At 42.5% G+C, this 21,680-nt stretch overlaps 1 protein-coding gene across 1 annotated transcript in view; it reads left to right on the top strand.

Annotated features, from left to right (window-relative positions):
- GAREM (GRB2 associated, regulator of MAPK1) overlaps positions 1-12,458 on the top strand; it is a 172,897-nt gene extending 160,439 nt beyond the window's left edge. The window contains exons 5-6 of the mRNA XM_011974387.1: positions 8,200-8,366; positions 9,835-12,458. Of these exons, the coding sequence (XP_011829777.1) occupies positions 8,200-8,366; positions 9,835-10,732 (1,065 nt within the window). The 3' untranslated portion in view covers positions 10,733-12,458. The remainder of the gene's footprint in view (positions 1-8,199; positions 8,367-9,834) is intronic.
- Positions 12,459-21,680: the final 9,222 nt, after the last annotated feature.

Genomic DNA, 21,680 nt, shown 5'->3' with positions numbered 1-21,680 from the left:
TACATCTTTTCAGAACCACTTGCCCCTCCTGCCACTGAGTGAGTGGCTGCCCGCTCCTTCCCCTGGGCCTCCTTTGCCTGAGGCTGGAATATTGGAGACCATTTCTGAGAAAGATCTGTCTTAAGTCCTTATCATCAATGTATAAAAATGGATAAAAGAAGCTCATATGTCTAAGAATCAGGATTTTGACTGTAAATCACATTTGCCCTCGTGTAATTAATCAAATAGAGGTTCATTTATTGTACTTTGTCATTATAAAACTTTAATTTTTGTTTGGCTGAAAATATCCACTGATGGTTATGCGACAGGGCTATGAACTCTTTGTATAAAAGCCTCTTTATAAATAAGATTTCTTACGGCTGTAATGATTTTGTTATCTGGGAGTGTGGGAAGAAATGTAAAATACAGGGCAGAGGGCAGTCAGTGAAGGCAAAGTTACAAAGTTCAAGGAAGCATGGTTACAAAACTCCTTTCTTTGGGTTGCTGACTTGTCCTGCATTTAGCTTTTTAGGGAAGAAAATGCACAAGAAAGGTGAATCTCATTTAAAATCAAGCTCCCCTGCAGTGTATGTATTTTCTTAATCATTGTCAATATGGAAACAAAACGATCCGTACTCCACCTGAGTGTGCCAAAATATCTTTACTGATTGTCCACAATTCCGAGCAATATGATCTTTGAGACAGGAGGTATACTCCCTCCCCCACACCCCTGCCAGGCATGTGACAATTGGTTCTAGAAGGTTAACTAAGGAAATACATGGCCCGGTCAGCAGATGTCCCTAGATCCATTGTCTTGTATGTAAGATTGAGCAGCCACCACTGCTCTGAAACTGATTTTTTTTCCCAAAAGGCCATCTGAAAACTGTTAAGTAAAGACCATGCCATAGTTAACTGTCCTTTTACCTTTCTTAAGCTCTTTGGTCCTGTTAGTGACTGCATGTGAAAGTTGTGTTTCTTCCACAGAACAGAGGAGTCGAAGTTGTGAGAAACAAAGGCTTTCCAAGAAATGCTGTTGTACCAGAAAGCCCCCAGTCTTAGTGATGCTGTTTCATAAACCCCTAGGAAGTGTCAGAGAAAAAGATGTAACAGGAGAAAGAAAGTATTTCATAGATACTATGTAGAAAACACTCCAATTGTATGTATGTATCATTTTTTTCCCTCCAGAGATCTACATGTAACTCTGCTTTCCACTCATGCAATCATGAGCTTCCTACTGTTAACAAATTCTCATGCATTATTTTCAACATGTGGCAATTTAGAGGAGACCTTGTTTTCCACTTTTCAAATTACTGATCCTTGACCTGTGCTCAGTTCCCTCCCAGCTAAGCAAGAGTTAGAACTGTAAGAAAGGGAGAAGGGAAAAGAAGGTTAAATGTCTATTCTAGGACTCAGGAAATGACGTTAAGCTGCCTGGGCAGTATTCTGAAAGTAAAGAAAATAGTTCCATTTTATGATGTGTTTGATTTGGACCATAGATTGGAGTTGCGCTTGACTTTGTTGACCACCTCCACTTAGAAACTTGAAGCTTTCCAGAGCGTTTGTTCTATTAGGTGTGTTTCATCTTTGCTTTCACTGTTAGATGATATGCTACCATTAATTATTTTTCTAGCTTTATGTGGCCACTGATGGCATGACAGAGGCAGGGAACAATGGAAAAATGGTCTCCCCTTTATCTTCTTAAGTTAAAGGACAGCAGAGTCCCAGGCGTCAGTGTGCACTTGACCTCCAGCTTACATGCATGCATATACATACCCAGGCACATTTTTTCAAGTTTCTTTAAAGTTTTTTTGAAAAGGCATGCCTCCTTCAAACCAGTATCCTTTTCTAACAACTGCCTCACTCCTTCCTTTCCAGACAATTCCTGAGAAGAGTGGTCTGCCCTCACCAACACCACTCTTCCCTCCTGTCTAGCTTTGACTCACTAGAGTCTGGCTCTGCCCCCTCACTTGACTCACACCTCATTTGCTAAGATCACCAGTGACTTGCTAACTGTCACATAAGGGGAACCTCTTCCAGCCCCTTTTCTGACTTCCTGACATGTCTCCATCTTTGCACTGTTGTTCCCCTGCAGCTCTCCCTCCCTTGGCTTCCTTGACGCCATTGAAGCATGATTCTGCTCTGTGAGCATTAAAGTGCAGTTATCTGTTTTTCCCCTCCTCTGTCTTCTGCCCATCCCTTGGGGGTTCAACCTTCCTCGCTTCTCATCTGGGATCTCAGTGCCGCCATAACTTCAGATTCTAACTATCATTAGAACACTGAGCTCAAAGTTAGTGTTTTCAAAACCGACCTCCTCTGCTTCTCCCAAGCCCTGTTCTTCCAAATTTCTGTCTGATGAACGGCACCAGTGTTTTGTTTCATCATCTAAGCCCGCAGACCAGATCATCATTCTGGTTCTTCTTTCATGCCATGTTCTTTTATGTTCTACCTTTTGCACACTCACAATCCCTCCTAAGACTTTCTCAGTAAAATCACCTGTGAATTTGTTCTTCTCCTGCCACTTTGAGTAAATTCATGGTGCTCCCATGAACCTTGCACATACTTCTATTATTACACTTACCAGATTGTATTTTAATTATGTATTTGTTTCCCTCCCTCATAACTCACTGTTGTAACTCAACACTAACTCAATGAGCACATGATAGGCACTCAATATATTTGAACAAATAGCAAAGTGGAATTAATAGAGGCGGTAGGAAAAGAGAAAGCGACAGCCATGTTCTTCAGACTTTTAGGGATGATGGAAGTCGATGCTTGTGATCCCGGCTGGCAGCCCCCAGGACAGACACCTTTTACAGTTTGCTTTAAGCCCCCACTCTTAGATTATTTCAGTTGCCCGAATATGCCTCTCCAGGAATAGACCTCATTGACTAAAGAGGGTGAAGTCAAGAAAGAACAGAACTCACCGTTTCTACCTCTTTAATAAGTGAGCTTTCTGTTTAGCTCTGCATTCGTGATCTGCCATGTGAATACCAAGGAGACTTGTATCAACACCAGGTTAGTGGTGTCTCATGTTTGATGATAACTGAAACACTGAACATTTTAGAAAAGAGACAGATTTACTCTGAAGGAGCAAGAGGAGAGACGTATGCTCGCGGTGGAGCAGCTGCGAAGAAAAGCTTTAGGCCAGGGAATTGCTCATGAAGCGAGGCTTTGGGTACTCCCTGTATCCACACTGTGTCCATTGAGCCTGTCATCAACAGGACTTTGGTTCCAGGAGCTTCTCTGTGAATACTCAAGGTACTCATAACCAGAAATTAACTACACATAGGCAAAGATCACCATCATCTGCAGTGGACGGTAACACCCACCTCAAAACAGAATGCCAGCTCTTCACTGAGCACGAGGGTTGGAGGTTCATTCCTGATACTACAAGGGCCCCTCTCTCCTTGTGTTGCCGGTGGAAATCCAGTCGTAAACGTTGCATTGGAAACAAATAGTCCATTAGGCACAATATAGTCCTTTAGATCTTCATTTTAGAATAGTCATTACTCTGGGGTATGCTAGATTAAAGCCACAGCATTTCCTAGTTCAGGAATACTGTCATTGTCATTTTCACCTTGACACTGTGTCAACGGGTGGTGGTAGAGTTGGTGGTGATTGTATGTGCCAGGTCTGCTGGTGCCTTTTTTTCCCTAAATTGACTCAGTGTACCAAAAAAAACTTAACATCCAGCCCAAATGACTTGTCAATAATAATTTCCACATAAACATATAAAAGATATTCTATGGTATATGGGTTTTTTAAGTGCCTTTTTTTTTTTTTTTTTTTGGTATTTTTTGTGACATTCCTTAACATCTACCAGGCATTCTGTGTGACATGCTCGTGCCAGGAGTGACAAACCCCCAAACTCTGCTATCCCCAGGATGGTGATAGCAAGTATGGCAGTCCCTACGTTTTAGCTCTCAGGCTCATTAAATATAGATGGAGAGTAAGTAAATATGAACAGTGTGTGGCACACAGAGTGTGTAATGTGTGGGGCTGGCCCACAGGAACTGGTAGGTGTGGTGGGCAGTAAAAACTAAACCAGAGAAAGTGGCAGGAAAGCACAGGGTGTGCTGGGGGGGACACCGAGTCCACCACTTTGCGTGGACCTGTGTGCCCATATAGACTAGGAGCAGTGGGAGAGCTTGCTAGAAAGATGCGTGGGACTCTGACTGCACAGAGCCCTGGGTGGCAGGCAGGGGAGGCCGGCCTTTATCCAGGAATCAGAGGGAGCCACCAGAGACAGCCAGTAACATGATGAGAGCCACATGCTGAGGCTTCCAGAAGGGATGTGCTGAAAATGTTACACTTAAAAGCTAAATTGAATATGAAGGAAAACTGGAAATAGGGTGATTGACCGTCTAGTCTTATAAATTGTCTCTTATTGACAGATAAAATTCATCTGAAACACAGCTACCTTCCTCCTGGATGTAAATATCCCACGTGAATCAAATCAAGAAGCAAAGAGTAATAGAACTGTTACTGTTCTGACAGTAAGAGATAGGATGTAAGATGGTACAATATACCCTCACTCTGCCACTTCTGAATCCCAAAATGCATACATCCCACCACAGCATGTCATTCTTCCCTTAAGATGCAGATAAATAGGCCATCATCAGAGCGGCCACCCATGCAGCAACAAGTTGAAAGTTATAATGCCACTTAGCGATGTGTCTGTGGAGTCCTCAGCTGTGCCCACCTGCCATGGGCTGCCCCCCACCTGCCTGGCGTAGCACAAGCCACTCACTCTGTGCCTCAACAAAATGACACTCGAAATTCTTGTCATGAATGGAGTCCCTTTAAAGTCATCCTTTAAAAAAAAAAAAAAAACCTTTCTCTAAAGTGAGTTTCAGGTAAGCCTAATTCTTTTACCTTGACCTCACATAGCGACACCCAGATTGCCCTCCCATCACAACAGAAAAAAATCCTGGCCTCATATTCTTGCTTCATCGCTGACAACATCCCATCTCCTAAGAGTAAGAATCAGCTTGTTTCTCTCTCTTTCTCTCTCTCTCTCTCTCTCACACACACACACACACACACACACACACACTAGTTCTTTAACTCCCTTCAGGAGTCAAGTGGCCACCGCAAAAGCTTTCCACGTCTCAAATTCTGTCTTGAGCACCAACCATAAACACTCCAGTTGGCCCCGGCTACCTCCTCACCAGGCCCTGTAGCTTGGAAGTGTTTCTCTTCACTACTGCCCTCTCCTCGCCATTGTGGGAAATATATTAGCCCTTCAGGAGTCCCTAGTTGTGAAGGTGGCGGAACCAGCTCTAAGTGACCTTGGGTATCTGGGATTGGTTATGAGAACAGGAAGAGGGGAGTTCCTTTAGGTCAATTTCAACTGCAAGTGGCTTCTTTTCTGAGTTTATAGACCAAAGTCAGCTGACTATTGTAAATCAAAATACATATTGTAATTGGCATCTGAGCATATTATAATTGACATCTCAGGTAAGTGTTTCCTAATGAAATGTCATATTTAATGGCTAATTCTAAAGTTTTGAAAATGCTAAATTGAATCCAGCATTAACCATGTTTTCCTCATGTTCCACTCTAATCCAATATTGGGAAGTGACTAAGTACTTATTTTAAAATTAAGAAGTTAACTGACAGAGTCCTTATCGTCTCGCATTTTCCATGAGCTATTACTATAAACATAAATAGAACCAAGCACATCTGTAATGAAGTGACACCCATCCACCCTAAAGTCTACAGATATTCCCTAAGAAACAGACACATTTGGCTACTTTACAGTTCACTAACAAGGCAGTGGAAGATGAACCAAAGCTATAAAGCGGGGTGGCCCAGCCTAAGCTGTAACATCCTGGTCAGTTCTCAGCCTCTTAAGAAGACCCAGGTGGCCAAGGAGGGTGGATCACCTGAGGTCAGCAGTTCGAGACCACCCTGGCCAGCATGACGAAACCCCCTCTCTACTAAAAATGCAAAATTAGCCGGGTGTCGTGGTGCATGTCTGTGATCCCAGCTATACTCAGGAGGCAGAGGCAGGAGAATCGCTTGAACCTGGGAGGCGGAGGTTGCAGTGAGCCGAGATCACGCCATTGCCCTCCAGCCTGAGCAACAAGAGTGAAACTCCATCTCAAAAAAAAAAAAAGGAAGACCCCAGAATGGTGCAAGGGTCTTTCCTGGGCCAGCCCAGCCAAGCATTCCTCTCATGTCGTTATCCAAACCTCATTTCCTCCTGGGCATCCTTTCTGCAGTCATCCACCACCTTTTTAAAAGCTCACAAGGGGAAAGCCTGCATCTATTGTGGAAGAAATCTGCTGCTCCGAATATTTTCTTTTAGTCTACAGAGCTTCTCCAGATGAAACCATTCCCTCTCCCCAACCCACTGGGCCCCAGTAACCAGGGCTGTCGGCCCTGCAGGTAGGAGCAGTGATCGGCAGCCCCGGGAAGAAATGTAGCCAATGAGAGACTTGCTTCCATTTCATTTAGAATTGGATTTACTGGGCTACCCATAGCCATGCATCTCTTCTTAATGGCTGATTTTCTCTGGCAAGTGGATCAGGCCTGGGGTGTGAGGTAGAGATCCTGGGTGCGGTGTAGATAGTAGGAGATGCAGTGTGATGACATGAACCCATTTCATTTCAGCTTAAGCAAACTCAGTACCAAAGCTAATAGGAGCTTGCTGTTTTCTTGTCTTATCCCAGAGCTGCTTGGCCAGAAAGGAGTTGAAAGTGAAGGTGAAAAACTTGGTGGGGACATAGCCTAAAAGTAGACCGGGAGAGCATTTCAAAGCATAGCATTTTTGACAGAGTCAGAATTGGCTATTGGCTCTATTAATATTTTTACCGCTATAGCTTAGGGTAGACTGGCAGAGCCAGGTATAAACTGCCCCCTGCTGCCTGACACGGAGAAGTACATGAAAAATGTCGCTTCATTGGTGATTATATTCTGAAATGCCTGCAAGGAATGGAAAGCAAATTAGGGGAACAGCAGGCAGTCTCAGAGACGCCATGGACATCACAGATCAGCTAGATCCTCTCCAGTGTGAAGACGAAGGAAAGGAGAGAGCTAGAAGCAGCTCTTTTAAAAAGTACTTTCCAGATGTAGAGAGCCGCTTCGTTACTCCTTCTGCAGCCTTGTCAGTGAGTAGACCGTGGTCCAGTAGCATCAGTATCACCTGGGAACTTGGTAGAAACACAGATTCTCAGGCCCCACCCTGTGTCAACAAAATCAAAATCTGCATTTTAAACAAGATCCTCCAGTGATACTCACATTTACATTTCCGAAGCCCTTGCCGGGCAGGCGCAGTGTCACATACCTGTAATCCCAGCACTTTGGGAGGCCCAGGCAAGTGGATGACTTGAGATCAGGAGTTCAAGACCAGCCTGGCCAACATGTTCAAACCCCGACTCTACTCCAAATACAAAAATTAGCCGGGTGTGGTGGCAGGTGCCTGTAATCTCAGCTACTCAGGAGGCTGAGGCAGGAGAACCGCTTGAACTCGGGAAGCGGAGGTTGCAGTGAGCCAAGATGGCGCCACTGCACTCCAGCATGGGCAACAGAAACTTCATCTCTACTAAAAATATGAAAAATTAGGTGCCCTCTCGGGAGGGTGATGTGGGAGGATCACCTGAGCCCAGGAAGCAGAGGTTGCAGTGAGCTGAGCCAAGATTGTGCCACTGCATTCCAACCTGGGCGACAGAGTGAGACTCCATTTCAAAAAAAAAAAAAATTCCCTGAACATGACTTCAGAAGGAGCTTTAGCCCTGGACCAGGTCCAGGGTTCTCTAAGGTTTGGATCAGATTGAATTCAGCTTGAACAGTGAAAAAAAACACAACCTAATAGAAGAGATGAATCCTCAAGTTAAATTTGTGAATGCCTTATGTTCTTATTTTCTTAATACTTCCTTTTTATCCATCCTCACATGTCACTAGCTCTTTAACCATAGATACTTTTACTTGCCATATTTCATATTACTTTCTGTATTTCAGTAGCAGCCAGCATTTGCGAAGCAGTTTCTTTCAAAAGTCATTCTGTCCCAGCAAGTGTGTGACAGGCGTCTGATTTGCTCTCTGGCAGCCTCTGTGCTTCCCATCATTCTTGTTTACTTCAATCTTCTCTCTGCCGTGCTTACACCCTGCTGTTATGGTTTAAGAGGAGTGACTTGAGCAAGTCTGCAGGATTGAGCTGGCCCCCAGTGGCATTGTCAGTCTGTTGCTAACCTGGAGTGTTCTTTTCTGCGCCAGGTCAGAGAAGAATGCCGGCTCCTGAACGCCCCACCTGTTCCACCCCGAAGCGCAAAGCCTTTGTCCACCAGTCCCTCCATCCCTCCTCGCACAGTCAAGCCAGCGCGGCAACAGACTCGCTCTCCCAGCCCCACCTTGTCCTACTATTCTTCAGGGCTACACAACATGTAAGTCTTCTTGCCAGGCCCCGCTGCACGCTTATCTTCTCAACCAGCAGTTCATGGGTTCTTGAGAGCATTTTCAGGGTAGCCCTAACTGAGGCAGGGTGGTGGGAGAGGAAATGGCTTTTTAGTTTTTTAAATAATTTCACTGGGTGAGCATGCTGGGGCCCCTTAGCTAGGATGGAAGAGCCAGTGTGTCTTGGGAAGAAAAGATGCCACACCAATCTGAGAAATTCAGAGGTAAAGGCCAACTAGATTCTCCTGGAAACACCCCAGGGGCTGCCGTCAGTTCTCACAGATCAGCATCTAGTTCTTTCCACTCTGACTTTGACACGAGCAGACAGTACCTTCAGCAGACAGCACCTTCGACCAGGACCTGAAATGGAAAGGGTCCCATTGGCTGTCTACTCTGAATCCCCAGACAGGAGTCCCCTTTTGACCATCACTGTTGGGTGGTCATTTCCTTTTGTCTGGATACTTCCAGTGCTCTGAGCTCATTCTTCTACAACACAGCTCATTCCATTGTTGGCAAGTAGCAATACTTTAAAAAAAAAAAAAAAAAACTTTATTATATTGAGTTGAAATCAATCTCTATGTAACTCTCAATCATTTCTTAGGTCTAAAGAAATAAAAATAGGTCCATCCCGTATCTCTTTGTCGACTCATGAAAATTCCGAGTCAGCTGTGATAGAAGTCTTCTCTTCTCCAAAGGAAACATCCGTGCCTCCCTCTGCTGCTTCCCTGACGTCACTGTCAGACCCCTCACCGGCCTGCTCACCCTCCTTTGAGCACACTCTAGTTTCCTGTTGCTCTTAAAACACGGCCCCCCCAGAGCCTCATCCACCACTCCACATGCGCTCGTTACAGTTTAAAGTAGCTCTCTTGGCAGGTATTTTTTGTTCTCTGGACATTTAAATCCTTGTGCTAATGTTACTCGATTGTTCAGAAACCAAGGCAAGGATTAGCATTTTATTCGAAGCATTTCCTCCTACCTCAGACTTTTGGATGGAAATAGAGTCACGGGTGGTGTGATGCCATCATGTCATTGTAGCGCAAGCATGGCAAGCATGCGCCACCCATTTACTGTTCTCTCACTCTACCCTCGCTCACTGCAGACATCATTCATCCATCATGGCACCTGTTGGTGCAGAGCCTACACATGACTTAATAATTTTCCTCATCATAAAGACCCATTTACAATGGGGCACCTATTAACAATGATTTTCTTACTAGGTGAAATACTTGTTTTATCTCCTCTGTAGCATTTTAAATCATTATGTACATATCTAAAATTACCAATGTATTTTATTAAAGATTCTTTAAAAAAAAAAAAACCAGTGAAGTTAGCAGGAACTTTATTGAATTCAAAACTAACTGCACTTTTCTATTCAGCAGTAACATCTATAAATAACGAAAGCCTTGGGATTTGGCTTTTTTCTTGTAACTGATTCCTCTTTGTGTGTTTGCTTTTAAGCAGCGTCACTAAAACTGACACAAGTCCTTCTGAAAGCACTCCTGTTTCCTGCTATCCATGTAACCGAGTGAAAACTGATTCTGTGGACCTGAAATCCCCATTTGGAAGTCCTTCTGCTGAAGCTGTGTCCTCTCGGCTCTCGTGGCCTAATCATTATTTGGGAGCATCAGAGAGCCAGACCAGGAGTGACTTCCTTCTGGATCCAAGCAGGAGTTACAGTTACCCTAGACAAAAGACGCCAGGCACACCAAAGAGAAACTGCCCAGCACCTTTCGATTTTGATGGCTGTGAGCTCTTGTCCAGCCCCCCTAGCTCAGTCACTGCAGAATTCAGTAGCAGCGTCTCTGGTTGTCCCAAGTCAGCCAGCTACTCTCTGGAGAGTACAGATGTGAAAACTCTTGCAGCTGGCGTGACAAAGCAGAGTACTTCATGCCCTGCCTTACCCCCCAGGGCTCCAAAACTAGTAGAAGAGAAGGTCGCCTCCGAAACATCTCCTTTGCCTCTGAAAATTGATGGTGCTGAGGAAGACCCCAAGTCTGGGTCACCAGATCTCTCTGAGGACCAGTATTTTGTTAAAAAGGGCATGCAGGACATCTTCTCTGCCTCCTACCCTTTCTCATCTCCGCTCCACCTCCAGCTGGCCCCCAGATCCTGTGGCGATGGTTCCCCGTGGCAGCCACCGGCTGACCTATCAGGACTCTCTATAGAGGAAGTGGCCAAGTCACTACGGTTCATTGGTTTGTCCGAAGATGTCATATCATTCTTTGTTACTGAAAAGATTGATGGGAACCTGCTTGTTCAGCTAACGGAAGAAATCCTCTCAGAGGATTTCAAATTGAGCAAACTGCAGGTGAAGAAGATAATGCAGTTCATTAATGGCTGGAGGCCCAAAATATAGCCAAATAACCCTCAGCCAGCATGGAACAAAACTGATCAATGCGTGTGCTAGAAGGGGTGGGCTGGGACACAATTTCATGTTTTTGCACTAAAAACCTTCTCTGTAAATAGGGATAAGAGAAACTCTTACTATGCAGATTACGTTTTTGAATGGTGAACAGGCTATTTTGTACATCAATAAAAATGCTGTACAGAACACTTGGAGGTGTGCCTTGTACGTCACTCAACAAACACTCAGCAGCTGCTAACAGGAAAAAAGGCATGTGCAGAGAAGTCATTCTTACCCAAGTAGGTTTAGGCGAGAAGGTATGATATTTATTACAAAACAGCCAAAGCTGAAAAAAATAAAAATCTTAAAAAAAAAAAAAAAAAAAAAAAAACACTTTGAACAACAATTCCCTTCTTTTAGGAGGGTTGACTTTAGACAATTAACTATGTTCTGTGCTCCGTCATTCAGATTGCTTCATGCTAATTGTTTTACTCTTGTGCCTGAAAATGTTAGTGCTATGAATTGACACTTTAATGTTATATGCTTGGTGGGGATCTTTTTATGAGAAGGCATTTTCCAAAAGTCATGTGTTGATAAACGGATATATGTTGTCCTTAGAAATCACACAAATCATGACCACAATAATTTATCTGTAACTGCTGCTAATTTTGTTGAGCAGAGAAAAAATAATATACATATATAAACATGTATAGATGCATACACAATACACCCGGATATGTTTTACACATAATTTTGATTCTGATATTTTAGGTAACATCTGTTCACTTTTAAATAATCCATTGAGGTTTGGGGACTGTTATCTACATTGATTCTCTTAGGATTAGTGGACAGAATGACTCCAAAGATTCTCAGAACCCTGTCACTTGAAGCTCAGTCTTATTTGGGTTCATCACTGAAAACTTAGAACAAGTCAGTAAAGAGTCCTGTATTGAAGAATTAAGTCTGAGTTTAAGCCCACTCACTGCAGGGCTGGTTTTTGCATGTAATACTCCCATGACATCTGGGGAAATGACAGTTTCTGTTGAATTATAATTCTCCGGTTTGAGGGTCTCCTTCCCCTGGTGTCTGATGACGAGAGGTCTGAAGAGCATTTGTCAGCATGCATTACCCTTTCTCAACCTGCTTCATGCTTTACGAGAGCTCAGAAATCAGATGCACCAGCCTTTCTTATTATATATGCCACATCTGTTGAGTATTTTTAAAATACCTAGAAGAGGACTTGTTTATTTCATAAACCACTTCTTCCCTCTCTTTCAAAGAAAATACATTATTACCATACTTTTACATTAGTCTCAGAATTTTTGCTAAATATGATTAAGTATTCCAAAATATAATGGCATCGTCATTATTCTTTTTTAGAGAATATACATCTGAGGATTGTGTTAGTTCTCAGAGCAAGGCACCATCTACTCCCCTGCACCCCAGAGTCTGGCCCCAGATTCCAGACGTGCGGACAGCCCATGACCGAGGTGCACACCGTGCCCTCTTGAATAGCAAGGTCAGCCAGCGAGGCGGCAGCAAAACTTGCAGGATGAACTTACATCTTATCTCTTCCTGCTACCAAAACAAAAAAATAAATTGAAAGACAAGACCCACCAGTCTAGTTTTATAGACCTGTGAAACGTGTCTCTGTTTCTTGGCATTAGAAGAAAGACACTTTTAATCCATATTGAGTTGAGGTGAATTGATACCTAATTTTCCATGTTAGATCTCATTTTCCATCTTAGATCTCCTTTATCAAAAAAAGTATTTTTTTCTCCTAACATGTCTCCCAAAATGTAAATACTATAGGCAAAAAGAATACCCTGTAAAATTCTGACACTGGAGCACCTCCTCAAAAGTCACTGACAAGTCGATGAGGAAGTGTCTGGTACTGCACTCACAGGACTTGAGACCCATGAGGCTTTCGTGTTCTGAAAGCATCCTTCTGTGTGAGGGGAACTGCCTCCCTTAGGAAAGTAAATCTCTCAGAACTTCTTTCTAAAATAAAAACAGGCAAGATGCAGTTACTAAGCTGCAAGTTTTCATTGGCAAACCTAGCTGAATCTGTTTTAAAATACTTAACACTCAGACACGATTCTCAAATTCAGGAAGAAGGAACAGGGTTGGTTTGGGTTTACTATGAAGGTTGCCTCACAAAAACAACTGACTCCTTTTAGCGTTTTTTTGTTTTTATTTTTATTTTTGTAAAAACTACACAAAGTAGGGTTTTAAATTCTTTTTGCTTGTTTGGGACTTGGCGTATTTTTGTCAAGTTTATATTGATTGGCAATGCGGAGACTCCTTGAGGGCAGGGACTGTGGCCTTTGGTTCACTTACGCATGAAACAGTCTAGTACCACTCTACAGTGCTGCCCTCTTGGAGATCATATTGTTTATATTTGAAATCTCAGTTGCTAAGAGTATGTATGTGTGGGTAAGAAAGATGTGAAGTCCTCTGGGCAGCTGGGTATATGGAGAATTACATGTGTCCTGTCTTTAAAATGTCAGCCTCTATTAAGGGGTACAGAACACCCCAAGATCACTAAAACTTGGAATGTGTTGGAGGCAGAAAGTATCTCTCTCACTGCCTAGTGTTGTTGTTTTTTTGTTTTGTTTTGTTTTTTACTGACCTGCAATTCTTTTAATTGTAATAAATATCTTGTGTCATCTCTAAAAGCCACAAATAAATGAAATTGCCATTCCTAAGCCGAGCACCTGTCTATGAAGGACCTTGGCGCCCTGACTAGACAAAGCATTCATAGCTCCAAGAGAATCCTGACAAGATATGCAAAGCAGTGATAATAAGGAGACAGCAGAAAAGTGATGCCCAGATATCCACACACAGAACCTTTCTAACCAACCAGGTCGAGGCTTATCATCTTATGTCCTCTGGCAGGTCCCCTGTAATCAAAAGAGAGGAAGTGTCTGTCTAAACAAGACCCTTTTGGGTCCTTAGATTCATGGCAAAAATCATCATGGCCCCCATCAGAAAAGAAAATCAGCAATAAACCAAGCCAAGCAGCTAAAATGTATAATGTGGGCCTGACTCATGTTGGGAGGCAGAATTCAAACACTCACAGATCAATCTTGCAAGTTTTCTCTTCTTTAAGTTGAGCTGCTCAACTTTATGAACTGTGAAATTTACTTACATTCTTTCAACCCACATATATCATTGCAGTTTATGAAGTTGCAGCGGACTGCCCATTCATCTAAATTGCAGTGTTTATTCTTGTCTCATGTCGAAATACAACAATCTTATAGGAAATATTATGACAGTCCATTCCAACTGTTTTCAGACACATGCATAAACAGTCTCTGCTCACATTCCACAGCCACCTGCATGTTATCCATACAGCTCCCTGAGAAGTCCAGGGATAGGAGGCGGGGTGTGGCAGGATGGAGGGTCCTTCATTTTCTAAACACTTTGTATAAGTCACTACTCATCGTGCCTAGCAAGTATAAGATTAACATTTTGAATAACAAACTGGAAAACAAATAATCCTCTGAAGAACCTAGTGAGCTGTTCAAAGGAAATTTTGATTTCAGTCTACCAGAAAAGTTAAATCTGTTGTTGGACATAGGAGGTTTTCAGAAACATGCCTCTTTTATCAATTTCCACTATCTTTCAAGTTACCTAAAGGCACCAGGCTGCTTGAGCAAGAAGAATAAAAGGCCTAGAGTGCAAATTATGTGAAGTAGAGCTTTTAGATTGTGCGATTGTAATAATATGGGATGCTCATGGTCGCATCATGTTGAATCACACCGTTTAGTCTTCAAAACTTGGTGTTTTAAAATGTGTCTCATTGTGATAGCCAGAAACAAGGAATAAACGTGATTTCAGTTTAAACTATATACAAATATCTTCTGTAATTTTGCTGCTCTAATTTTTAGGCTATAAATTTTGTAATAGAGCTTATCAGATTGCGAATTTCGTTTGTTTACAATCTCACGTAGTAGGGCTCAGATAATTTCTTAGCTATAGCTATAAACCTTTTCTCCCACTCTCATATTAAGTTTCATTTAAAATATTTAAGCTAAGCCTAAAAATTGAAATCAGTTAAGAATTTGGAGAGTTTATCTTAAATGGAAATGGTGTATTCTTTTCAAAGTATTTTGTAACCGTCTTTACAGTTTCTTTGCTTGGAAAACTTGGGTTGTTAACTATCAGTTAACAGTTGCATTACTTTCCAAAACATTATCTAATGGGCCCAATGTGTACCTCAAGATAAACACAGTATGTTATGTCTAAAAATTTCATTGTCTGTTGATTTAAATGGTTCTGAAATGTCTCTAATAAAGAAATTTTCAAAGTTGCTTTTCTTGCAATTGTTCCTCAGTGGTCAGACCTAGTGCATAGTTTTCCAAGGACTTGTTTCCCATCCTCACTTAGGAGTAGGGAATTTGGAGGGAGTCCCACTACTGCAAGCCCATTCTGTATTAATAAAGAGATGGAAGACTGTGGGTATTGTGCATAGTCAGAAGATGCAGGTAACTAGGTAACTTGATGGCATACAGAGAATCCAGTACCTGTGTGGTCAGGAGATAATGCAGAAGATAAAATAGATGAACTGGTGAGGGAAAAAAAAAAAACTGGTGCAAAGATAGTTGTCTCAATTGATCGTTCACTGTCAGTTACAGATCAAACTCCTTGTTCTACTCTTTCCCCACTCTCACTACTGCACTTAACTAACTCTTAAAAACTAAATAAAAGTATACATTTGAATGGGGAAAAGAAAGATAACATAAATTTATATCTCTTCGGCTTACATACAGTTTAACTTATGTAACTAGCAAATAGCAGAGATGGCTGAGGTGGCTAAAGAAAAATTGAGTGCTCAATATGCTGCAGCATCCAATGGGAAATGTTACACAGAAGCTGGAGAATTGCCAGTGGAGTTTGGTTAAGAGAACTTGTAGCATAAGATAGTTTCTCAATATTTTATGCCCCAAATCTTCCTGCCTTCTTTTACTAGACTAAAAGCATCCCCAAATCATTCATTCCATCTTATACTTAAGCCTTCAACCCTTCTTTCCTGTTTCAACAGGGATAAACCTGTGACTAAACCCATACGTGGCCACGTTACTGGATTTCAGGAATGTGTGCTAGAAGAACCTATAGGCTTGACTTAGATTGACCGAAACTTCCCGAGATCTATCTCGAGATTTAGAGTATTTCATCAAGTAGTATACACGAGAGCATTTGACTCCCAAAATTAGATATTGCAAAGTAAATTTGAGTTTAGAAATAAGTTGGGTTAGAATCAGATGTCCTTTGATTCCTTATATGTCTGAAGTTAGAAAAAGCCAAATCATTGAAAACAATAAGTGCTGATTCAATTCTTATTACACTGAAATGAGTAAAAAGATGTGCTCAGCCCCTTCTTGCTTAGGTGATTCATGCACATCCTTCAGGATTTACGAAGTGTCATCCCCAAGCTGATTAGATTTCACTCCTTTGCACTGATATAGCTCTCTGTGCGTATCTCGGTCCCCTGGAAAGCTATAAGCTCTTTGATATCAGGGCTTATGTTTTCATTGTTGTATCTTCAGAAGTAGGTGCTGTTTGAGGTTCTGTTGAATGACAATGTGAAAATCACATTCCTGATGGTGGCCGGTCTTTGTGCCGTCAAGCTCAAGACTGCAGCCATGTGACAATGTAACGAAGTAAGGTCAAATGAGTGATATCAATGAAACTTGTACTCATCATAAAATATCTGAGTGCCTAAAAATGGATGAAATGTAAACTTGTCTAGAAATCCCAGGTTGAGTTTGTATCGCTTCCCAATGAATAAATTTTTCTTAGTTTATTTAATTCAATGACTTCCATTTAATGGCTTTAAAAAATGACTTGAAAGGATGCGTTCCAATAGATTGACTCAAATACTAGCTCTAAAAGACACAGGCAACTGAAAAGTAAGAGAGATGGTTGAACGACCTAAGCTAAGAGTGGTCTCAGGGTCAGAGGCAGTGATAAGTAAAGATAAGAAACAGATTCTGTGTGCTCAGAAACACATGGCCAGGAGACATAGTGCCAAGCATGGAAAATACCATCTGTAGGCAGATTATAGAAGTTTAGAGACAGAGGGGACCTTGGAAAGGATCTGGTCTCCCTCCTTATAGGAATGAAACCCATAGAGGGTGAGTGACGGGCCCCAGACCTCATATGGGTCATGAAATAACCAAGGCTAGAAATAAAATCTCCCGCTTCCCTGTTTTGTATTCCTTCCATTACAACACTGTTTCCCAGTTCCCTCAGCTTTTAGCTTTCAAAAATAACTTGTTTTCTTAGTGCATGGAACGCCCTACCCTGATGCTCCAACTTCTTTGTCTAAGACTGAAAAACAGGACAGTCCTCAGTTGATACTCCTCAGTCAGTGTTAGGTGGAAATCAAGAGAAACCTATGTATGAAATGGAAGTTCTGGGTACATCTGCTCTTTGATAACACGGATCACTCAATGGAGACACTAAATGAGATGAATGGGACAGAAAATGTGAGATTCACAGATAGCACACATTTCATCCAGGCTAGCTGCTAGGAAGAGTTTACAAACTGTGGCACCTAGGAAGAGATGCAGCTCTGTAGCACGAAATATGGCCACAGGGTGTGGAGCTTTTCCACCCAGCCAGTGCCTGTGCAAGGATTACCCCGGTCAACTCTTAATGGAGTACAGTGGAGAGCCAGGGATTAGGAAAGAGTAAAATTTCATTCCAGCCATTTTGGAGGTCTCTCTTTCCATCAGTCACTTTTCAACTTTCCTCAGTTAGCGAAATGCATTGGAATCCTAGTTATAGAAATGAATAAACAGAAGTAGCTCAAGAAAGATAAGGGGCCAGGGGCGGTGGCTTATGCCTATAATCCCAGCACTTTGGAAGGCCGAGGCAAGTGGATCACTTGAGGCCACTTGAGGAGTTTGAGACCAGCCTGGCCAATATAGCAAAACCCTGTCTCTACTAAAAATATGAAAATTAGTCAGGCATGGTGGTGGGCACCTATAATCCCAGCTACTCGGGAGGCTGAGGCACAAGAATCACTTGAACTCGGGAGGCAGAGGTTGCGGTAAGCCAAGATCGCACCACTGCACTCCAGCCTGGTCAACAGAATGAGACATCTCTTAGAAAAAAAAGAAAAGAAAAGAAAAGAAAAAAAGAAAGATAAGGAATTTGAGGATGGGGCACTATGCATTTTTTCACAGGTGTCCACTGGGGAAGAGAGTAGAAAACTGATCTGTCACATGCCTTGCCACCTCTTGGTTCTGAGTCTGGGATTTTTTTTTCTTTTCTTTCTTTTTTTTTTGGAAGTGGTCTCATTCTGTCGCCCAAGTTGGAGTGCAGTGGTGTAATCATGGCTCACTACAGCCTCAACCTCCCTGGGCTCAAGTGATCTTCCCACCTCAGCCTCCTGAGTAGCTGGGACTACAGGTGTGCGTCACCGCACCTGGCTAATTTTTAAATTTTTTTATAGAGACGGGGTTTCACCATGTAGGCCAGGCTGGTCTCGAACTCCTGGGCTCAAGCAGTCAGCCTGCCTCAGCCCCACAAAGTGCTGGGGTTACAGTCGTAAGTTAGCATGCCAGGCCTGTCTCTGAAGTTTTAAGAGTGAATAGCTTGAGTCAGAAGCTCTTGAGTAAAAAGAAGTTGTACTTAAAAAAAAAAAAAAAAAAAAAAAATCCATTGGTTTGTTTTGAAAAACAAAACCCTCAACCTGAAACTAAATATATCAACTAATATTATGCTAAAACTGACTTTCAAGTTTGGATTGAGAAGCCATATCTCAATCCTCCTCCTTGGCCTTCAGAGTCAAACCATGAACCCACCCAACTGGCTATGGAAGAAAGGACAAAGAAAAGATACATCATAATTAAGAAAAAGAGAATCATCAATCTATAGTTTTTGCATAAATGTTTCTGCCTCATTCTGTGTGCCCTTTACTACTCTTAGGAACACAGTTATTGACAAAGTAAAGCAAGTCTATTTTTCAATTCACCCTTTAAGGAGATGACTGATTTTTATAAATCCAGTAAACTACCAACAATTTCGTTTTTCATAGTTTAAGTTGCCATCTTGAAGCAGTCTAATTGCCTGTTAAAAGTTTTCATGGCTGGGTGTGGTAGCTCATGCCTCTCAGGCCCCAAAGGGATTACAGGCATGAGGCACCACGCCCAACCATGAAATGCACTTTGAGAGGCCGAAGCAGGTGAATCGCTTGAATTCAGGAGCTTGAGTCCAGCCTGGGCAACATAAGGAAACTCCATCTCTACCCCAAAAAAATACAAAAATTAGCTGGGTATGGTGATGTGCCTTGTAGTCGCAGCTACTCAGAAGGCTGAGGCAGGAGGATCACTTGAGCCCAAGAGATCAAGGCTGCAGTGAACCTAGATTGCACCACTGCACTCTAGCCTGGGTGATAGAGTGAGACGCTGTCTCAAAAAAAAAGAAAAAAGTTTTCATATAATCATGTTTTTATCACACATCAGTGATTCATGAGTAAGAGTCGTGGGGTAATGTGATTGTTCTGAGAGTAGACCACAGGTTTGTTTTGTTTTTAGACGGAGTCTCACTCTGTCACCAGGCTGGAGTGCAGTGGCGAGATCTCGGCTCACTGCAACCTCTACCTCCCAGGTTCAAACAATTCTCCTGCCTCAGCCTCCCGAGTAGCTGGGACTACAGCCGTGCGCCACCACGCCCAGCTAATTTTTGTGTTTTCAGTAGAGATGGGATTTCACTGTGTTAGCCAGGGTGGTCTCGATATCTTGACCTTGTGATCCACCTGCCTCGGCCTCCCAAAGTGCTGGGATTACGTGAGCTACCACACCCGGCCGACCACAGTTCCTGTTGTAAAATCATCTGCTCCACTGGCTTTATGTCTTTTTTTTTAAAAAAAAAAAAATCTTAACCCTATCCTGCACACTATGCCCTCGCTTTTGGTTTCTTTTCTGTGAAGGCTGTATAGAATCATGCCAGTTCTGCATCTGTATCCTATTTGCCCCCGTCTAAAGCTGGAGAAGTTTAGCCATGTAAATTACCATTTTCCCATTGAAGCAAATGCAGTCTTGAGAGGACATGTGACTGACCTCCCATCCTTGAGGCAAATCACTCACAAACCCACTTAGTCTCAAAATCTCAGTCCTGGACAGGACTTCAGCCTCCTCAGGCTGTGATGATCTCTTCCTATATTTAGAGATCTCTATGGAAGTTTCTGTTCCGACACTGAACAGTTCTCAGTTCTTTCTTCTCTGCCTCATTTTGCAACTTAAATCATTCACCTACTTTTATGGTATGTGAGTTATATTTCCATTTTCTTAGATGTTTACCTATTTCTCCGTGGAGATAAATTGCGAATCAGGTCATTTTCTATCCTATTGTTTCTCAGGCCTAGAGAACGTTACTTTCTAGTTGTCCTATTACATGAAAATAGCACTCGAGTTCTTGTCACTGTGATTCAGTTCTGTGTGCACCAGTTATCTGGAGCATATTTGGGAGAAATATGATTTCCCTGCATTAGTCATTCTGGATAATAGATGTGGACATTATTTGTTCTGGCAACAGGAAAAGGCAACCTGTAGAGACACCATTATGATAGCAACCTAGAGAGGACTATGATCCATGAATCAGTTAATCGCTGAGAGTCTGTTCTTTGGAAGGCTGAGATAACTAGCTTATCTTTCACAGATAACTCACTGTAAAAGAACAGTTTGAAATATGGGCTGGGAGAATGAAGGACATGCCCTCCTTATTCAGTTAACTATTAGGTACATCTCACTAGAATTCATGCTTGAGGGGGAAATGCTCTTATTTTAACCCTTGCCAGCTTCTTCAAGAGGAGTGTTGTTTTATTTAAATTTTTTGCCTTAGCGTGTTGCCAGTGTTGACCATTTTTGGAGCATCTGTCTTTTGTCTATTGGCTTTGTCGCCTCCCGACTGTCGCCCAGTGTCAGGGCCTGATTATGTTTTAGGAGGATTGAAAAGGAGAAGTCAACAGTTGCTGCTGGAGGAGAATCTGATACACAGCAGGTGTATCCAGCACCCATTTCCAAACTGTGGATGATCCCATTACCAGCTTATCTCCTGACCTCGCTCAGGTGTTCTCCCAACTTACTGTTCACAGAAAGAGAGGATCCCCTCTACCACGGTGCCTTCTGTTCTAGGTTTCTGCTCATACCCTGAGATTTCTTGAATTTTTACTCAGACTTAGCCCAAATTTCACATTTCCTTGAATTCCCTTTTTTCTCTTTTATTCTGTCTCCAGCTAGCTCATTGTGGTGCTTTAAAACATTCTGTAATCTGATTAGATCTGCCAGGGTAAACAGCATTGGAGAAATTCTGTCGGTCTCCTAGGCAGGTGGAGGGAGGAAGGAAGGGCAGCTGGTGTGTGCTTGTATGGGTTCATTCACTGAAGTAATTTGGGGGAAGTACCTAACATCATTTCCAAACAGTAAAAATTTACCCTTCAGTAAATACCAGATCCACCGAATGCAGAAGACAGGTTAGAAGTTATTTTTAATATCAATCGATTGTTTATCTGCCAGCTCCCCATGCCCTGGCGTGCTCCTAAGAGACTTCCCTAGAATGTTTCAGGGAAGGCGTGTTTCATTTGTGCCTATGTTGATCAACACAGTAATTCTCTGGTTCTCAGCCCTGGCCACAGCACCCAGGCCTGCCCTGGCCGCAGGCTCACTTCCCACTAGTCATCACTGCCAGGAGCTCCCGGACACAGCCTTTGGTTAGACAGCTAGTCCTGTGAACAGGCACCACCTGAGAGGTGCATGGGGCATTTCCTGTCTCCACTGTGACTTCTTCTCCCCAGTGCCACTATATCATCCATAGGAAATCACATGCATACATGCATTATTTCATTTAATTTACACAGCAACATTAAGAGGTAGCAACTACTGTTGTTCCTTTTTTTTTTTTTTTTTTTTTTTGAGATGGAGTCTTGCTCTTGTGCCCCAGGCTGGAG

The sequence above is a fragment of the Mandrillus leucophaeus genome, unplaced genomic scaffold (genome assembly GCF_000951045.1).
Source record: "Mandrillus leucophaeus isolate KB7577 unplaced genomic scaffold, Mleu.le_1.0 Scaffold145, whole genome shotgun sequence".
NCBI classification, from domain to species: Eukaryota; Metazoa; Chordata; class Mammalia; order Primates; family Cercopithecidae; genus Mandrillus; species Mandrillus leucophaeus.
Note: the sequence above shows the minus strand (reverse complement) of the source record. Positions and strands in the feature narration are given on the sequence as shown.